General features: G+C 36.0%; 4 protein-coding genes across 4 annotated transcripts; 2 read left to right on the plus strand and 2 right to left on the minus strand.

Annotated features, from left to right (window-relative positions):
- Positions 1-722: 722 nt before the first annotated feature.
- LOC18044547 (FT-interacting protein 1) lies at positions 723-3358 on the plus strand. Its single transcript, XM_006439003.2, has one exon. It carries the CDS (start codon positions 723-725, stop codon positions 3027-3029), a length of 2307 nt encoding a protein of 768 aa, XP_006439066.1. The 3' UTR covers positions 3030-3358.
- Positions 3359-3667: 309 nt separating this feature from the next.
- LOC18043269 (chaperone protein dnaJ GFA2, mitochondrial) lies at positions 3668-8709 on the minus strand. Its single transcript, XM_006439004.2, has 18 exons — positions 8421-8709; positions 8226-8319; positions 8027-8104; positions 7805-7890; positions 7597-7680; positions 7453-7491; positions 7143-7241; positions 6889-6942; positions 6707-6794; positions 6549-6613; positions 6313-6387; positions 5847-5919; positions 5063-5154; positions 4872-4943; positions 4648-4704; positions 4484-4532; positions 4260-4326; positions 3668-4034 (listed from the first exon to the last, which is right to left on the minus strand). Exons 1-18 carry the CDS (start codon positions 8496-8498, stop codon positions 3938-3940), a joined length of 1347 nt encoding a protein of 448 aa, XP_006439067.1. The 5' UTR covers positions 8499-8709; the 3' UTR covers positions 3668-3937.
- Positions 8710-14169: 5460 nt separating this feature from the next.
- Positions 14170-17475, plus strand: LOC18043270 (FT-interacting protein 1). Its single transcript, XM_006439005.2, has one exon. It carries the CDS (start codon positions 14307-14309, stop codon positions 17412-17414), a length of 3108 nt encoding a protein of 1035 aa, XP_006439068.2. The 5' UTR covers positions 14170-14306; the 3' UTR covers positions 17415-17475.
- Positions 17476-17880: 405 nt separating this feature from the next.
- On the minus strand, positions 17881-19674 carry LOC18043271 (60S ribosomal protein L6). Its single transcript, XM_006439006.2, has 4 exons — positions 19306-19674; positions 18665-18771; positions 18320-18501; positions 17881-18230 (listed from the first exon to the last, which is right to left on the minus strand). Exons 1-4 carry the CDS (start codon positions 19560-19562, stop codon positions 18075-18077), a joined length of 702 nt encoding a protein of 233 aa, XP_006439069.1. The 5' UTR covers positions 19563-19674; the 3' UTR covers positions 17881-18074.
- Positions 19675-20530: the final 856 nt, after the last annotated feature.

Consider the following 20530-nt stretch of genomic DNA (forward strand, 5'->3'; position numbering starts at 1 on the left):
CATAAGATTGCACGCCGCCAGATTGCTGAAGACACAAGCATTCTCTTGTCTCTCCAAGGTAAACGCTCTTATTTTCTTTTGATATGTAATTCTTTTCTTCTTTTTATCATGTTGTGTTTGTTTTGCATTGTCAACACAAATATAATTCCCTCTTCATGTATAAGTTTTTATTTCAGCTGTCGTATATGGGTGCCATATAATTTAATTACTTTGACGCATTGTTTTCAATGCTTGTCAAGCCAAGCCAGTAAAGACCGAAAAAAAAACTGAAATTTTAAATAACTCAAGCAATAGCAATATGATTGCTTGAAGCTCTAGAAAGAAACAGTTATTCAACTCAATCATATAAAGCTTGAGTTATTTCCAAAATCAGTTTCTTGTTTCAGTGAAATATTTGCAAGGTTCTATTTTTGCTGCAAAAATCTGAAATAGATGGACAAAAGAAATCAATGGCCATTAAAAATGCACATCATCTTCTCCACCGCCTCTGTTCACTCGCTAGCCTATATATCCAGTACCTTGATCTTATTATGTGGTGTGGATTGTTGAAGAATTTGTAAACTTTGAGAACACAATAACTCTTTCTTTATATTTATTCAAGTTTTTTCTTTTTGTTAGCTTCTTTTTACCTTCCAAGTTACAATGCACTGCTTCCAGTTCAATTTGATTTGACAAGGTTTGATTCAGTTACGTCTTTTTTGCTTCCTTTCAGGAATTAAACAATGACAGAGCTGAAAGAAGACTTTTCATTGAAGGAGACCTCACCGAAAATTGGTGGAGGGAGAGTCTCTGGTAGAGAAAGGCTCACATCATCATTCGACCTTGTTGAACAAATGGAGTTTTTGTATGTAAGGATAGTGAGAGCCAGAGATTTGCAAGTCAATCAAGTGACCGGAACTTGTGACCCTTATGTTGAGGTAAAGATAGGAAACTATAAGGGAACAACTATCCCCTTTGAGAAGAAACTAAACCCAGAATGGAACCAAGTTTTTGCCTTTACTAAAGAGCGTCTCCAGGCCATATCTGTAGAGTTATTGGTTAAGGATAAGATGATTGTCAATGGTGATTTTATTGGTAAGATTAAGATTGACATGCCTGATATTCCTAAACGTGTTCCACCGGATAGTCCTTTGGCGCCAGAGTGGAAAAGATTGGAGGCTAAAGATGGCAGCAGGGCTAGAGGAGAGTTGATGTTTGCTATTTGGTTTGGAACTCAAGCAGATGAAGCATTTTCCAGTGCTTGGCATTCAGATACAGCTGTTGTTAGTGGTGAGAATATTATGAATTGTCGTTCAAAAGTGTATGTTTCACCTAAACTTTGGTATCTTAGGGTTAATGTGATTGAAGCTCAAGATTTGGTACCTAAACAAAGGAATAGAAACCCTGAAGTTTTCATCAAAGCAATTTTTGGGAATGTGGTTCTGAAGACTACTGTTTCAGCCAAAAAAACTGCGAACCCAACTTGGAATGAGGACTTGATGTTTGTTGCAGCAGAGCCATTTGATGACCCTTTGATTCTGACTGTGGAGGATAAACTTGGAGATAATAAAGAGGAATGTCTGGGGAGATTAGTGTTGCCCTTATCTAAGGCTGGTAAGAGGTTCCTGCCATTGCCTGCCTCTGCTATATGGTATAATCTTGAGAGGAATATTGCCGATGGTGAAGAGAAAAAAGATGTCAGATTCGCTAGCAGAATTTGTTTGAGATTCTCTTTGGACGGTGGGTATCATGTTTTCGATGAAGCCACTAACTATAGCAGTGATTTGAGGTCCACGATGAAGCAGTTGTGGCCACCAGTGATTGGGGTTTTGGAGTTGGGGATTTTAAGTGCTAAAGAATTGCTGCCAATGAAATCAAGAGATGGAAGAGGAACTACCGATGCTTATTGTGTGGCTAAATATGCTAACAAATGGGTGAGAACAAGGACTGTTGTTGATAGCTTTGATCCAAAATGGAATGAGCAATACACTTGGGAGGTTTATGATCCTTACACTGTCATTACCTTAGTAGTTTTTGATAATTGTCATTTACATCCTGGAGGAGCCAAGGATTCAAGAATTGGCAAGGTAAGGATTCGACTGTCTACGCTTGAAACTGATAGGATCTACACTCACTCTTATCCTCTTGTAGCCTTGCTACCGAATGGGGTGAAAAAGATGGGAGAAGTTCAGCTGGCTGTGAGGTTTACTTGTTCTTCTTTTGTCAACCTGCTCCAAACTTACTCACAACCTCTCTTGCCCAAAATGCATTACATTAACCCGCTTTCTGTTTTTCAGATTGATAGTTTAAGGCACCAGGCTACTCATTTGCTCTCCTCAAGGCTGAGTCGTGCTGAGCCACCATTAAGGAGAGAGGTTGTTGAGTATTTACTCGATGTAGGTTCACAGATGTGGAGCATGAGAAGAGGCAAAGCCAATCTTGCAAGACTCATGAGATTTTTGAATGCATTTGGTGTTGCTTGGATTTGGTTTGATCAAGTACGCCGATGGAAGAACCCAATGACAACAATTTTTGTTCATGTCTTCTATGTGATTATGGTTCTTTTCCCACAAATGATTTTGGCCATGTTCTTTTTTAGCTTATTTGGTGTTGTGATTATGAAGTTCAAAAAGAGGCCAAGACTTCCTCCTCATATGGACATTAAATTATCATTTGCTGACAAAGCTCATCCTGATGAGCTGGATGAAGAGTTTGATACATTCCCATCTTCCAAGCAAGGTCACATTCTAACAACCAGATATGATCGATTGAGAAGTATAGCAGCAAGGATGGTTACATTAAATGGTGACTTGGATAGTCAATTGGAGAGGCTGCAGTCATTAATAGATTGGCGGGATCCGAGAGCCACAGCTATGTTCTCAATTTTTTGTTTGATGGCTGCTGTAGTGTTTTACATAGTTCCCCTTTGGATTTTACTCCTATTTGCAGGTCCTTTTGTGATGAGGCATCCAAGATTCCGTATTGACATTCCTGCATTACCACAAAACTTCTTAAGGAGATTACCTTCAAAGGCAGAGAGTTTGTTGTGAAAATGCTGCATTTATTTAGATGCTTTTTGGTTGGTTATCCATTTTATTTCTTGTCATCTCTGGATTTGCTAGCAGTAAGGGAAGTTACTGTCGAACTCGTTTACCTCTTTCGTTTTCCGGAGTATCTTGCAGCAGTTAGGTAGTTGTTTCTGCCTGGCTAGGTATTCTTCTATAATAACAGTAAGCGCAACAGCAACACCTATCATCCCTTGTAATGAAAGCCTACATCGTTTTAACTTTCTGTGATCACCATCAAGCTTGGTTTGTTACGTTCTTATTCCAACATTTAAACCAACTAATCCGAGCAACAGCGAGCAGAACAATCACCATCCCTGAACTTTTATTGAAATCAGCAAAGGAATGCAAAGTAGATGAATTAGAACAACTGCTGTATTTCAGGGCACATTTGACATTCATACAACTAACTGAACTTGAATCTCAATCGACACAACGAGGGTTACTAATTGATTCAAGTTCTAGAAATCAAACCGTGCTCACCACCTGCTGCATGCTTACAATAAACAAGGTTCTAAAAGCGAATCAATGTTTTGTTTGCTTTCACTGGGCTTTGGAAGAAAATATTCACCAAGTACACTCGCATCTGTAATCTGTTCGTAAAAGATTAAATACAGCACAATTCACGTAAAGCATAAACAATAAAATAAATTTATATACAAAAGCTTCAATGAGTTCAATGTCGTCGACTTTTGGCCTCAAATGATAAATACTGCTGTGATTTTTGTGTAGAGATTCTACATAAGTTACAAATGAATAATAGGTCAAATGCAACTCAAAATTTCTCCTACAAAACTTCCGAAAGCAGGTAGGTTATTACTAACACCATCTCCTTTTCTTTCTACTTCTCTGCCACACCAAAGCAGGACCTAGGATGATAGAATCCCAGTCTATCATCTTGATGCCCCTGCCGCAGCACGCTTCTCATATTCACCTCGCTCTTCTTTAGCAAACTCTTCAATCAATTCCCGTTGTCTCTGGGTCAGGTTCCTGCAAAAAAAACCTTCAATGATAAGGTATTGCAATCATAAATTTTCCACAATATTATTAGCAACCCTTTCAAAGTATAAGTGTGTCACACTATAGTAATTATTGCTCCTTCCTGCAGTACTAAGATTTTTGGGTGTCAGAAAAGAGTTGTGGATGTTAATGCAATCATAAAAATACTCATCGTGCGTAATACCGTACGGGCGGGGGGGGGGGGGGGGAACTTACGTTGGAATGCTCACATTGAAGTGCACATATTGATCACCAAATGAGAAAGAGTTCCTTGTTTTAATCCCTGAGAGGAAAAAAAGAAAAAGAAGAGTAATTCAGAAGAATAGTTAATAACTACATATGATGATTGCTTAAAATGTTACACGTCTAGAATAAATCTTTAAAGGAAAGCAAGAAACTTGTTGCAACAAGAACAGAGAGCAATAGTGTAGTCTTTGAACCTTTGTTCTTCAGAACCACTTTCTGACCAGGTTGCGATCCAGGGCGGACCTAAAGATAAAACAAATTTATTTTATTTTCGCAATATAAGATTAAAGGAAAGTAATGTCACCAAAAAAATCAACAATAAATAAATATATGTAAATGTTTAAATGTTTCAACAAACCTTGAGTACAACATCTCCAGTGAGAGTTGGGACTTGAATAGTTCCTCCCAAAATAGCCTGCACAACAGAAATCCATTGATTTCCCATAAATAGATGAAGGAATGAACTATCAGACAGTTACTGCAGGCATAACTTAGCTCATTGCATGATTGATATCTGTTCCTTCTGGATACAAACAAAGAATAAAGAATATCTATTATATAAAAAGTACTATAATATTTTACCTGAGTGACACTTAAAACAGAATCTACATGAATGTTAGCACCTTCTCTGCGGAAAACTGGGTCTTCCCTGACCTGCAGAATATCCAACCCAAAAAAAAAGGCGGAAAAGAAGGAAGGAGTGTAATTATCAATCAAAATCAATAGCACTCGAATGTAACATGATAACAAATAGAAGACGCTAAGAGAATCACCTTGATTGTAACATAAAGATCGCCAGGTTGATTTCCATCAGGATCTGCTCCACCACTTCTAAAAACCTTTAATGTCTCATTGTTGTCAACTCCTGTAGATAACAAATAATTCAGAGCCTAATTGATAACAATTGGGATACCTAATGTGGATTGCATAATAAGTGAGGGAATGCAATTCTGTAATTGGCACAGAAATGGTAATGGAGTATATTTACAATAGGTAGACTAATTATAGATCGAAATTTGCAAGTTCTAAAAGCATGAAAAAAATGTCCCCCAACACTTGCCATATCCAGGTTGTGCAGTTTCAAAACTCAAAAGTTCTTCCTATCTCCTCATATTCAATAACAGAACATATGAGTCTCTCTGTCTCAAGTAATCGCCTCTAAAGGAAGTATTCGAACTAGGTACAACCAAAAATACAAGCTGAAACACATTTTCCATAGTTTGCTTTTACAACTTCTGGTGGCATTTCCAGATCAAAACTACAAATAAGAAAAGCTCCCTCAGAGTCCCTAGCTCCAGCATTGGAGCCAAACAAAAGAGGGTGAAAGATAACTACCATAATCAAGGACCAAATGAAAAAGAGAATTTGCATTGGTTTGAGATGTCTTGTATAAGAACTTGAAATATTTATTAAAAAAAACTATTTTAGATGTCAGACTTTCAACACAAATAATCTGTGTCTCTGCAGGGGATCATGTGAGCCCACAGAAATAGATCATAATGAAATAATTAAACAATAACCAAAGCAATCACCAATGCTTCAAAATCCAAACAATACCTGGCATAATATCCAATTTCACTGACTTTGATCCCTTCACTACTCTAGCTCCTTTGCATGACTTGCACCAGTTCTGATGCCAACAATAATATTAGAGATTTTTCTTTTTTTAGTTGGAAAAAAAAGTTTAACAACAATGCCAATGACTCGATAAATTAGAGTTCACAATTATGCCAAGAAAATGCCAATTTAAATGATTTCACATAGAGTATGATCCTAGTCTGATCATAACCGAGAGATATATTAACAGAATAAAAAAGAACGGAATATGCTGAAAATGAGGTCAGCGAAGCATTCCACATTGCCAATGAGTTGATAAATTAGTGTTCACAATTATGCCAAGAAAATGCCAATTTAAATGATTTCACATAGAGTATGATCTTAGTCTGATCATAACTGAGGTATATTTTAACAGATTAAAAAAGGGAATATGCTGAAAATGATGAGTGGAGCAAGTATAATATACCGTGATAATATGGCCTGTTCCACCACATTGTCTGCAAGTTTGATTAATGCTCATAAAGCCAGAATGTATGGACTCCTGTGATGTAGCAAAAGCATAAGAGGAACTCAACAACTTAGTATTTCCGTATTAATGATTATGATATTATGAAATGATCTAAATGTCGTAGGTAACATATACAAGTGACTTGAGTAAATATGAGTTTGTTTGTACGCGTATGTAACTCTAGTAGAACTAACCATGCCGGAGCCCTTACAGCGCCTACATTTTTCAGGTTTCACTCCAGGAGGGACGCCTTCCCCACCTGAAACAAATGCAGAAACAGTAGAAAGGAAAAGGAATTAAACTTGGAATCTCGCTTCCAACCTAATTGATATATGACAGAAAACAAGCATACCACAAGCTTCACAAGGCAACTCCGTTTGAAATGTAACAGTTTTGGTACATCCCTGAACAGCTTCCATGAAGGATAGCTCAACAGCAACCTACTCATTGATAAATAAGAAAGGTGTCAACAATTCAATTTTGAAGCACAAATATAAAGCACCAACATGTGGAAACAGAAGGTAGAATGACAACCTTTACATCTTGGCCACTCATCCTATTTCTGAAAATATCTCTAAAGTTGAAAATCTGTTTATCAATGTAGCACAAAAATCAGATTAGATTTCCAAGGTGAAACTTTCTCCAAAAAATCAGAAATTCTAGAGACATACAAATGGGTCTATAGAATCGCAGGTATTCCATCATCAGAACACGTTATCCACAAAATAAAGAGAATGTAACTAAGAAAATTAAATGAGGAAAAATCATTCTAATAATTCTATCCTTACATTCTCCATATTGAAGATGTCCTGGAATGGATTTCCAAAGCCACCTTCATGACCTGGACCACCATTGGTTTCTTGGTGCACAAATGCTTCATGGCCAACCTATATAAATGAGGACAACCAATCAAGATGATGACAAGCCTCGGGTGTCAGTTCACTCCACTTCCTTGTACTTATATAGTAGATATTGCTAGTAAAGCATTCATCCATTTATTTACAAAAAACTTTACAATGTAAAATATGAATAATTTTAATGAGCAATCTGATCATAAAATCTAGACTGTTTACAATATAAATACAAGGAATGAGCTACCTGATCATAAACTGAACGCTTCTCATCATCTTTCAGAACCTACAACATCACAAACAAGAAGCTTTGTTGAGTCAATCATGAAAATTAATAATAAGCAAGAGTAGTTATCAAACCTTAATAGCTCCATATTTTTAGTAAACTTACTTCATATGCCTTTGAAACTTCCTGAAATTTCTTTTCAGCTTCAGGGTCGTCTTTATTTGTATCTGGATGGAGCTTCTTTGCAAGCTGCATATAATTTATGAATAAAATAAATAAAACAGCACAAAACCAAGGTAAATGACCTTTAAGAAAAAAATCTTTTCCCATAAGCAGTTCAAACATAAACAAAGGCGGCGAGACCAAGACTTACCCCATAATAAGCTTTCTTTATTTCCGATGCAGTGGCGTTCTTGTTCACACCAAGTACATCATAATAGTCTCTCGCAGACATAGAGGCTGAATCCCAAATTTCAAAAATAAAAAATAAAAGTATAAAAAGACAGTAACCGACGTCCAAATTTTGTCTCAACAAAACCGGCAATACAGTTAAATAATCCTAAATCAAACAAATAAAATAAACTCTATTTGTTACCGGTGCCATGAATAGACCTCAGCCCACCCAAATTCGAATTCAGAAGCCTCAGCAGCAACCAGTTTCTATGATTATTAGCTGCAATTCCAGACATGTAATGTATTCAATACACGATCATAACATTCCAACTCATAAAAACAAAATTTTCGCTAAAGAATATATAAAAATCCAATAGTCGAAAAGAATAATTCGAAGTTACCATTTTTAAGCGAAAAATTGCCAGAAACCCTAAATTGATTACAAGGGCCAGTACTGAAGCTCTTGCTGCACCCTCCAATTACCGTCTTTATTATCTGCAATCAACACATTTGTTAAATTTGACAGAGTTATCCAACTTAAGAAAAGCTTAAACCCAGATCAATCCTGAACACGAGAAAAAGAGAAGGGGACTTACGGAATTTCTAGAATCTTCGAGAAGATTCAGATTTCGAGTCCAAGAATGAAGAAGTCTAGCTCCGTTAGAGCGAACCATTTATGATTCTTTCTGAGGCTCTTTACTCGAATTAGGGTTTCTTTGTTAATTATAGCTCTCAGTGTCAAAGGTTCGATTTTTCTGTTTGCTTCGCTATTGGGGGGTTAATGAGATTCTGTATTAAACCCTCAAAAAACCCTACCTTGTTAAGACTTCAGAGAGAGAAGAGAAGCTTCTAGTATAATTTTTTTTTTTAATTTATTTTACTTTATTTTATTTTATTTTTTTTCTGTTTTCGCTTTTAGACTTCTAGTTTATGGCCAAGCCAAGCGTTTGTGGTGTGTATTGAAGTGCACGTTCGTCTTTTTGTGCTTGCACTACTTGGTCGTGATTTGTGAATATTTAAGTTAAAAGAGTTCTCACTTTTATATAGGGATGCGATCAATTCGGGCGGTATGGATTGGGTCTATTTTGAAGATGAGTCCAAGTCCCAAAATATTTTTGGATTTAAGTTCGAAGATTTTGTTGGGTCCTTTAACACGACTCAAAAATAAATATTAAAAAATAAATTAAATCAATCTATTAATTTCCTTTATGTTGTGTTTACTTGTTGGAGTGGGAGTGAGGAGTGTGGATTCCTCCCACTCCAGCGTTTACTTACTTAAAATGAGGAGAGATTGGGAGTCCCAATCCGTGGGCCCCACCCATTTTTGGAGTGGGGAGTGGGAGTGGGACTCCCATTGGGGGAGGTGGGAGTGGGAATCCACTCCCACCTCTCCCATTTCTACCCTTTTTTTATTTTATGTTTTATAATTAATAAAATAAAATAAATAATATTATATTTATTTAAATAATAATATTATATTTAACTAAATAATAATTTATATTGATTCTAAGTTAAAATTATTTTAAAATAATATTATTATATTAATAGAGAATTAATAAATATAATATTATTATATTTATTTTAAAAATAATAGTACTATATTTATTTAATAATAATAATAAATACTTTATTCTAAGAAAATATTAATTTTGTACTAAATAATATTATATTATTATTTTATATAATAATAAATTTAATATAATTATATTAAATAAAATAAAATAACATTTCATTTTATATTAAAATTACAATTAATAATTTATTGTTCATAATTAAGAATATTAATAATTATAATAAATTTACAAATATAATAAAATAAATATTATTCATTAAATATATTTTTTATTAGTTTTGTAATTAAAAATTATAATTCTTTAAATAAGGATAAAATTGTAATTTGAAACTATTTACTCCCAATCCAAGACAAAGTAAACACATAAATTGGATTATGATCTCCATTCCATGCTTCCATTCTAGTGTAAGTAAACAACCTACTCCCACTCCCACTCCACACTCCCAATCCTAGGATTCCCACTCCCCAGAATTCTCAATCCAATCAAAAAAGTAAACGCTACCTTAATTGAGTCAATCCTCGTTCATTCAAACGAAAATTAAAAACCTAACGGCCCGTCAGCCGCCATCATTCATCCTCACTAACAACTCATTAGCCACCGTAGTTTATCGTTACTCACCAACACTCAGCCGCACTACTCCTACCTCGAAGATTTTTACTTTTTTCTATTTATTTTTTCAATTTGCATGTTTATTTATTTGTTTATTTCAAATTGCTTCTGGTTTCATTGATTTGAGTCATTTTGTGTGTTTTCATTCTCGGTCACATAGCACTGAAGCAAGACTGCAGCCATGGAGAGCCCACCGATAAAAAGGGAAATGTAGGTCACAGAATTCCCACGGACAAAGAAAGATGCTAGTCAAAAAGGAAAAATCGAGGTAGAAACTCATTTTGATCCTGACGTTACAAGGAGAAAAATGGCACGTGCAATTTTCATGCATGAGTACCTTTTGAGTATTGTAAAGCATCAAGGGTTTAGGGATGTTGTGTCTTCTCTAAATCAATTGTTAAAACCACTATTTTTAAATACAATCAACAAGGAGATTTTAGACATGTATGAGTGTGAAATGACGAAATATATCAATGTGTTAGAACAAACTCAAGATAATATCACTATTACAGCTAATGCATGTGGATTGTAGAAAATCAAACAAAAGCATATATGGCAATCGCTACGTACTTTATTGATGACACTTGGGTATTTTAGAGCATACTTTTGAAGTAAAACTGTAGTTAAAATATTTTTAATGCATTAATATTACATGCTGATTATATATTTTTTCTTTCTTTTTTAAGCTTTTTGGAAGTGTCTGGTTCTCACTCAGGCTGAATGCTTTGTGATAAATTGACAGGTTCATTGTTGGAGCTTAACATTGAACATAAGTTATCCTTCATCATTGTTGACAATGCTGCTACTAATGATCGTATGATTGATTTTATGTGATTGGCACTTGATAAAAACGATCTCATCTTGGGTGGACAAATGTTTCATGTTCATTATTGTGCCTACACTTTGAATTTGATTGTAAATGATGGTTTAAGTGTGATTGGTGATTTGATTGCAAACTTTCATGAGAGTATTATTTTTTGGTCAAGATCAATTCAAAGGAAATCAACATTTGATGAGAATGTACGTAAATTAGGTGTTATTTCTAGTAGGAAACTAGTGTAAGACTATCCAACTAAGTAGAATTCCACATATCTCATCATATGTTCTACATTATATTATAATAATATTTTTTGTTGATTGCCTAGTGAGCATGATTGGCAATTATCTAGTGCTTTAGAAAATGATTTGAAATGTTTTTATGATTGCACACATTGTTTTTGGTATTTTATCTAATTGTGTGATATTAGATTGCGTTTGAATGAGTGGGTTTCAACTCTTAGGTATAATGAATTTAAAATCCTGGCACTAAAATGATTGAAAATTTTGGAAAGTATTGGCATGACATAAGTAGAATATTGTTAGTAGGATGTATCTTTGATCATAGGTTCCAAATTAGGTTGGTTGAGTATTACTTTTCTATGATTTATGGGAATGATGTTATATCTCGTGTCCAGATAGTGCATGGTGATGGTCAAAGTATAGTCAAAGAGTACAAAGCTAGATATGCATCAGTTGCTAGTTCTCTAAGGTATAGCTCTAATTCTTTGAGTATTTCTCATTCTATGCCAAGTTTGGGTTCCCATAGGAGTTCAACTTAATGGATTACGGGGTTTACTACTTTTGTTACTGCTGGTAATGAGAAAGTAAATGACGAGCTAGACATTTATTTGGGTGAAAAGTTAATACCATTTAATATTGAGGAACATTTTAATATTTTAGCTTGGAGGAAGCTGAATGGTAGTAACTATTTTATATTGTCTCAAATTGCAAGAGATATTTTGGCGATTCTAGTTACCTCTATTGCTTTTGAATTGGTTTTCCACACTAATAGTCGATTATACGTTCATATCAAAATAGACTTCATCCAAGCACATTGAAAGCTTTGATGTGTAGTCAAAGTTTGATATGTGCTCTTTGTGAAGGCATATGGTTTACATTTTAATTTTTATATTTTTGTTTATTTAACTTAATTAATAATTAACTAATTTATTTTCATTTGTATCCTTTTAGTTGGCTGTGGCATTTACTTCTCTAATATATGCCAAGATTCTTAATGAGAAACCAAAACTTGAAACTGATATAGAGATGGTAGAGGTATATACTTCTAATTTATATCATTTTGCTAAGTATTTATTAAGTTAAAACTATTCAAACATATCTTTATTTTCTTTGTTTATATTGTTAAAATCTTAGAGTGTGCATGGATGGTGATGGTTTGTGAGAAGTTACTACAAATTTATGTTGGAGTTTTATAATTATTTTGACTTTTTTCTTGTAAATTTGGAATAAGCATATTTGATATTTAGTTGCTTTAGTTATTTGGAGGTTGTTAAAGTTTGATCATTTTGTAACTTTTTTTTTTCAAATTAGTATATTCAAAATTCTTTTTTTTTTGGGGAGAAAAAGGGACCCGAATATTCAAAATTATTAAATTTTTTGAAAACTATATATGGGGAGCAGTCCCGTTATAATCCCCACTTAATTCAAGGATTATAGAGAAATCTCTAAACTACTCCCAATTAAATTTTTTTCACGTATGGGTCGAGTCTAGGGATTGCTTCTATATCAGTTCCGGTTTGAAGATCATGATCTCAGCTATAAACCCACCCCACTGCCTTTACAACTTTTATAGCTGCATCCCAATTCTCACCTAAGTCATAAAATTAACACATCAATAACTTATAAAAATTATGTAACTTAATTTTTGTATCTTATATTTGTAAATGTTTCATCATTGATAAGATTATAATGTGATAAGTTAGGGAGGGATTCTTTGACTTAATTTTTTTAATTTGAATTTTTTACTATTTAACTATATACGGTCTCATTTCCAAATGATGGAAATTTGTAGAAACTGATGCAGTTTTAAAAGGAATTGAGGTGGCAATCGATGTGGGTCTAACTACCTTGATTATATAATTTAATTCATAAATGTTGTTTGTCTGATTGATTGTATGATAATGCGGTTCACATTTTACTCGAATCCGGTAGAATTTGCTAGCCTGTCGTAATTTTCTGTTTCCATTAATAATAATCGGTTTTCTTAATTAAAAAAAAAAGTGAAAACTGTTTAAACTAAGAATTACGATAAGTATAATGTTTAGAATTTCAATATCAATATTCTTTGTTTATAATAATAAATTATGACTAGTAAGTAATGCCTAGACCATTCTCTGCCTATGAGTTATACGACACTTTTTGGGTCTTAATATAATCACTTTTGTAAATTGAGTGGTGCTTCTTCATGTTTCTCGGCTCTGTGATTGAAGAAGTGTCAACACTCAACACCACACAAACGACCGTGATTAACACCAACTAATTCATTAATTTATTAGGTGAAACCCCCTTGCTTTCTTCAGCAGTTGGGATCTTTGGATCTAACCACATTATGATTGCTAGCTTGATGCTCAGCTCAAGAAAGTGATTCCAATGATCTCTGGCTAGAAGCGGATGCTTACTATTTTACTATTTTCACTCGGGATTGAATTGAGGCAGCAGAGACAATGTAATAATTAAGTTTAAAATAACAAAGAGGAAAAGGCATAGGAAAAGCATCTTTGGCGAGCTTGTGCTTGTGCTTTTGCTTTCTTTCAGGTGCTAATGCTGATGCAGTGCTTTGAATCCTTGTTTTCTGGCTTCCTTTTACCCCATTGGCATTGCTTTTAACAAAAGAAAGAGATGTCTCATAAACCACGTAAATAAAATGACCCTAAGAACTTAGCATAACAGCATTACATTAAAGAATCAAAATAGACCACGCTGTAAAATAAAATTTCAATCTTGTGTAGACAGCAACATGCAAGTTCCAGGACCCTGTGCTTTAGAAACTGGTAATTAGGGGATTTGGGCTTTTAACTTAACTCTTTGTTGACAAAGATATGAAGCTTTGCCTAAAAGAAAAGATATTAAAGAAGACATGACAGTTAAGATAAACTAATTTTTAGTTTCCATAAATAACCAAAAAAAGCAGAAAAATAATGTATACTAGAAAGACTAACTCTATAATTCTGGGGACCATGCTTGCAGTTTATTGTTGTACTGAACAAGTTCACCTTCTTTAAATAAAGTCATAAAGTTTATATCTCCAGTTTGTCTTTCCCCGGAGTTTAGAGACAGCTTCTTAATCAATGCTTCCTTACTTGAGCAAGACAATAATAGGCATGACAGTCACTGAAAGAGAACCTTCATAATATTCCTTCCTTCTTTATCTCATCTCCTGCCTGTCTTCTAGAGTATAACTTCTTTGCTTCCGAATCGAGTTAGAGATCTCTTGTGGAGAGCCACTTCCTTTTAGCACGCATGAGTGAAGCAACAAAGAAAAGGAGCATGAAGCTGGTTGTGGAAGTAGTAGATGCTTATGATCTTATGCCCAAAGACGGTGAAGGTTCAGCTAGTCCATTTGCAGAAGTTGATTTCCTAAACCAACTTAGCAAAACCAAAACAATTCCAAAGAACCTCAACCCTGTTTGGAACCAGAAACTTCTCTTTGATTTTGACCAAACCAAAAGCCATAACCACTTACGTATTGAAGTCTCTATTTACCATCACGAAAGAAGGCCAATACCGGGCAGGCACTTCCTTGGCAGAGTTAGAATTCCTTGCTCAAATCTTGTCAGAAAAGGCGAGGAAGTTTACCAAAGATTCCCACTTGAAAAGAAGTGGCTTCTCTCATCTGTCAAAGGTGAGCTTGGCCTCAAAATCTACATTTCACCACAATCTGAAACGACACAGCCCCCAACTTCAAGTTTACCAAAACCAAAATCACCAAAAAATACCACCAATCTTGATAGCAAAACTTTTACTGCTCTTCCCAAAGTTGAAGAGCTAGCTGCCGTTGATGCTCCAAAATCTCTGTCCGAAGAAGAAATTTCTAGAATTTCTTTAAAAGAGGATATCAAAGAGCCTGCCAAAGTAACAGTAGAGCCTATCCAAGAGTTCCTCAAACAACAAGTTGTTCTGCAACCAGGCCAATCAGTGGAGAAACAACCACAAGGTGTTCCATTCACCATGCATTCTATGAATCTACAGCAAGGGCGTCCTGGTGACCAAGAGGAGTACAATCTGAAGGACACCAACCCCCAACTTGGGGAGCGGTGGCCAAATGGTGGAGGATATGGAGGAAGAGGATGGATGAGTGGTGAAAGATTCACGAGCACGTACGACCTTGTTGAGCAGATGTCCTATCTGTATGTTAGAGTGGTGAAAGCTAAAGATCTTCCCCCCAGTTCCATTACTGGGAGCTGTGATCCATACGTAGAAGTAAAGATGGGAAACTACAAAGGAAGGACTAAGCATTTTGAGAAGAGAATGAATCCAGAGTGGAACCAGGTCTTTGCTTTCTCCAAAGAACGCATTCAGTCATCAATGCTTGAAGTTTTCGTGAAGGATAAAGAAATGTTAGGCAGAGATGATTATCTTGGAAGGGTTGCTTTTGACTTGAATGAAGTTCCAACAAGAGTTCCTCCTGATAGTCCACTGGCTCCTCAATGGTACAGGCTAGAGGATCGACGTGGTGAAGGAAAAGTAAGAGGACAGATCATGCTTGCAATTTGGATGGGAACTCAAGCTGATGAAGCATTTGCCGAGGCTTGGCATTCAGATGCTTCGTCAGTATATGGAGAGGGTGTTTTTAACATCCGATCGAAGGTTTACGTATCGCCAAAGCTGTGGTATCTAAGAGTGAATGTGATTGAAGCACAGGATATTGTGCCTAATGACAGAAACCGGCTTCCTGAAGGTTTTGTGAAAGTTCAAGTTGGAAACCAAGTACTCAAAACCAAGATATGCCCAACTCCAACTACTAACCCACTTTGGAATGAAGATTTAGTTTTCGTAGCAGCTGAGCCTTTTGAGGAGCAGCTATTTCTAACAGTTGAGGATCGAGTTCATGCTTCGAAAGATGAGGTGCTGGGGAAGATAAGCTTACCACTGAACATATTTGAGAAACGGCTAGACCACAGGCCAGTTCATTCACGTTGGTTCAATCTTGAGAAATTTGGTTTTGGTGCGATAGAAGCTGACAGAAGGAAAGAGCTCAAGTTTTCAAGCAGAGTTCACCTTAGAGTTTGTCTTGAAGGTGGGTACCATGTGCTAGATGAATCAACAATGTACATAAGTGATCAGAGGCCAACAGCAAAGCAGCTCTGGAAACCGCCAGTTGGGATATTAGAAGTTGGCATTTTGGGTGCACAAGGACTTCTACCTATGAAGATGAAGGATGGCAGAGGAAGCACAGATGCTTACTGTATTGCTAAGTATGGTCAGAAATGGGTTCGGACAAGAACAATTCTTGACACATTTAATCCCAAATGGAATGAGCAATACACTTGGGAAGTTTATGATCCCTGCACAGTGATCACGCTGGGAGTATTCGACAACTGCCACTTGGGTGGAGGTGAAAAACAAAACGGTTCCAGTGCAGTAAGAGACTCGCGAATAGGCAAGGTACGAATAAGGCTCTCAACACTTGAAGCACATCGAATTTACACGCATTCTTATCCACTCCTTGTTCTTCATCCACATGGAGTTAAGAAAATGGGTGAGCTTCAGCTAGCAATTAGATTCACTATATTCTCTTTAGCTAGTATGATATATGTGTATGGGCATCCATTGCTGCCTAAAATGCATTACCTGCATCCTTTCACTGTGAATCAAGTGGACAATTTAAGGCACCAAGCCATGAATATTGTTGCAGTGAGGCTTGGTAGAGCTGAGCCACCTCTGCGAAAAGAGGTGGTGGAATACATGTTAGATGTTGATTCCCATATGTGGAGCATGAGAAGAAGCAAAGCTAACTTTTTTCGGGTTATGTCACTGCTTTCGGGCATGATATCTGTCAGCCGATGGTTCACTGATATATGCAACTGGAGAAATCCAGTAACAGCAGTTCTAGTTCATATCCTCTTCCTGATACTAATTTGGTATCCTGAGTTGATTCTCCCAACCGTATTTTTATACATGTTCCTCATTGGACTCTGGAACTATAGGTTCCGGCCAAGACACCCCCCTCATATGGATACCAAACTTTCATGGGCAGAAGCTGTCCATCCAGATGAGCTAGATGAAGAATTTGACACTTTTCCAACTTCAAAAACTCACGATATTGTTCGAATTAGGTATGATCGGCTTAGAAGTGTTGCAGGGAGGATTCAAACAGTGGTGGGTGACATAGCAACTCAGGGTGAGAGGTTTCAGTCATTGCTAAGCTGGAGAGACCCAAGAGCAACTGCCCTCTTCATACTGTTCAGTCTGTGTGCAGCTATGGTTCTGTATACAACCCCATTTAAAGTGGTGGCTCTGCTTGCCGGTTTGTATTATTTACGGCACCCAAGATTCCGTAGCAAGCTGCCTTCCGTACCCAGCAACTTCTTCAAGAGAATGCCAGCTCGTACTGACAGCTTGCTGTGATAGTAACGACCTATGCGCCAGACATGCTAGTTTGATTTTAGTGAGTTCCAATAACATTTTGTACTAAATAAAATATTTACTTATTGACCGGTCTGCGTATGGCATATTTTGGGGTCTGACCCTTGAATGACGCACTATCCTTGATCGATTTATGTGGTTTGTAATATAAAAATATGTTTCATAAAGATGAAAGCTATTTATGTGGTTTGTAATACAAAAAATAAGTTTCATTAAGATGAAAGCTGTTCATCGTAATCTAGTGAACTGAAAGCACAATTTTCAGTATCATAATGTATATAATTGCCTCTTTTCTCAACAAAACTAGCAATGGAGCCGTTCAAGATGACTAAATGTGGTGACAGCAGAGATAAAACATTTACAGAGGCATGGCATTGCAACAATACAAGGAATATCAAAATGTCACTCCATAATCTAAGTAACCAAAAGGAAGTTAAACAGAAACACATAAAAAGGGAAGGTCACAGAGTATATATCAGTAATCAATTGTACCTGAAGAAAACCATTTCATTTGCCTAACATCATACCAAAATTTAGATGTCTGATCCCATGAAACAAAGATTACAACTGGTAAAATAAATTTCAGACAAAACATAACAAGTAGGAAAAAGCAAAGCAATCCTAAATTGTTTCAACATGTTTTCAGAAGACAAGTTCATGAGGTTTCATGCCGGCCCTGAGGGAAAACCTAGCACCAAGGTAAGCCTTCAAGTCTGGAACAGCCTCAATGGCCTTGATCAATGGTGTATCAACGGACTTCTGATCATCCTTCTTCTCCTGAGGAAGCGACTTCTTCTCCTACAAATTTTGATAGGTAAACCACAACAAGGTTAGGAAAATATAAAATACCACAGCAAAGTCACAGACAACATAGAAAATTATCTAACCTCTTTCTCTGACTCAAAGAACTCATTCTCTCCTTTCTTCTTCTTCCTCTCGACTTCCTTGGCAAAATACTTATCATCAAACTTATCCACATTCACTCCGGAGATATCAACTTTGGTAGAAGTTCCAATCACGTAAGTCTGGTTCACACGTCGTAAAGGAACACCATTGATCTTAAATGGCCCTACATAGAAACAATTAGAAGAAAATATTTTAGAAATAGTAGTTATTTAGAATAAACCATTTAAATATTGGCATTAACAAAAAATAAAATATTTAAATATGTTATGCCTTCTGATTTTAATTATAAACATACTATATCAATGAGATTGAGAAGAAAAACTCACCAGAAACTAGAAGCAACCCAGATGGAAGCTGCTTCAGGAACACAACTCTCTTACCCTTGAACCTTCCAGCTAGTATAATCAGCACTGTCCCTGGGGTGATGCTTGCTCTGACAACATAATCCGTGGAAAAAAATTAAATAGAGCCCTAAGAAAACATGCCCTAGAAATCAAATGATGCATAGCATAGTTGGGGACATATAAACAGTAGTCAGTGAAGCTGATTTGACAAACCCTAAGTAGGACCTAAGAAAACAATGAATGCTAAATAAACATAAACAAATACAACAACCAATAAGCCAAATGCAAAAGGATTCACACAATGCTTTCTCAGAAGCAGTCAACATCTTCAGCATTTCATCTAGTAAGCTGCCGATAAAAAGATTGAACACAAACGGACTTGATCAAACCACAATATAACAATAAATCAATTATCCGCTGATTCATGCTTAACCACCACAAATGAATAACATATACATGAAAAAGATAAAAAAAGTACTGAAATCTAAATAACTTACAAGCACAAGAGATATAAATTCATTAAAAAGGATCAAATTTTCGACTCCATTACTAAACTCAAAACGAATAGAAGCGAAAGCACAGACGAGAAATATAGCAATAAATGAAAAGATGAAAACCAATACCTAAGCTTGGTGGGTTTAGGCTTGCGCTTGTTGACGAGTGGTTTCTTGACGTCATCGGCGGGGTAAAACTTGGGGGGCTTCTCGGCGGGAGCAGCGGCTTTGGGCTTAGGGTCGTGACGAGGAAAGACGCCACCGTTTTTGGCTTTAATTGCCCACAGACCCCTCTTATGGTACATCTTTGAACGAGAGAACTTTCCAATTCCTCGGATCAGCTCCGGATTCCTGCTCACTCTTGGCTTCCCTTGCTTCGGCGCCATTGATGCTACCCGCTTCTGCTGTGCCTCCGTGAATGAGAGTTTCGTGTGCGAGCGTCAGAGCAAAACTAAAGACAACCCTAAAGTATTTATATGCCGAAAATGAAAACCCTACAAACCCTCCATATGTGATGATTTCGGGTGCTGTGTTTAATGGGCAAGACAACTGGACCGATTTAAAACCCATTGATTCTAAGTACACCTATAACAACTACTAAGTGACCCGTTGATTGAAACGACAAAAAGGAAAAAGGAGAACACACAGATTTTTTTCTGTTTAATTTTTGATAAATAATAATAACAATAACAATAAAATGCACACCACCACCAACAACAACGCCGTTTTTATTTTCATCTTAAGCTTTCTCTATTCTTTTCCAAGTGTTTAATACATGTTTTTTTTGTTTGTTACAGATAGTATACTTTTTTTTTATAAGAAAGTACGTCTTTCATTACCTCAAGAAGAGAACAAATACAAGATGTCAACCGAAAATTCATCCAGTCATATACATGATTCTGACTCCCTAACAACTAACTTAGCTAAGTCATGAGCTAAAGTATTGCAAGCCCTCACTACATGCTGAGCTTTGAAATTCTGGAAGCTCTTCTTGGCTTCTAGAATGTTGAAGATCACCCAAAAAAGTTATGTTAAGGTGCTCCGCTTGCTGTTTATTAGCTCTATCACCCCCTTCTAGTCGGATTCTAAAATGATTGAAGATGCCCCCGCCTTAATGGCTGCTTGAATTCCCCACATACAATACACTTATTTTTTGTACGGGAGATTCAAAGTATTTCAACTTAATTTTTATAAAGTAATTCTTATCTCTAATTTAAAACAAACAAAAGTGATACTATTTCTCTACCAATTTGATGTTTTGAATCCACATATGCTAATTAGTTACAACCATTGACGTTGAAATAACCATTAGTTGAATCCAATCATTATAGTACTTTCTTTATGTCGGAGTTGC

The sequence above is a fragment of the Citrus clementina genome, unplaced genomic scaffold (assembly GCF_000493195.1).
Source record: "Citrus clementina cultivar Clemenules unplaced genomic scaffold, Citrus_clementina_v1.0 scaffold_4, whole genome shotgun sequence".
Taxonomy (NCBI): Eukaryota; Viridiplantae; Streptophyta; class Magnoliopsida; order Sapindales; family Rutaceae; genus Citrus; species Citrus x clementina.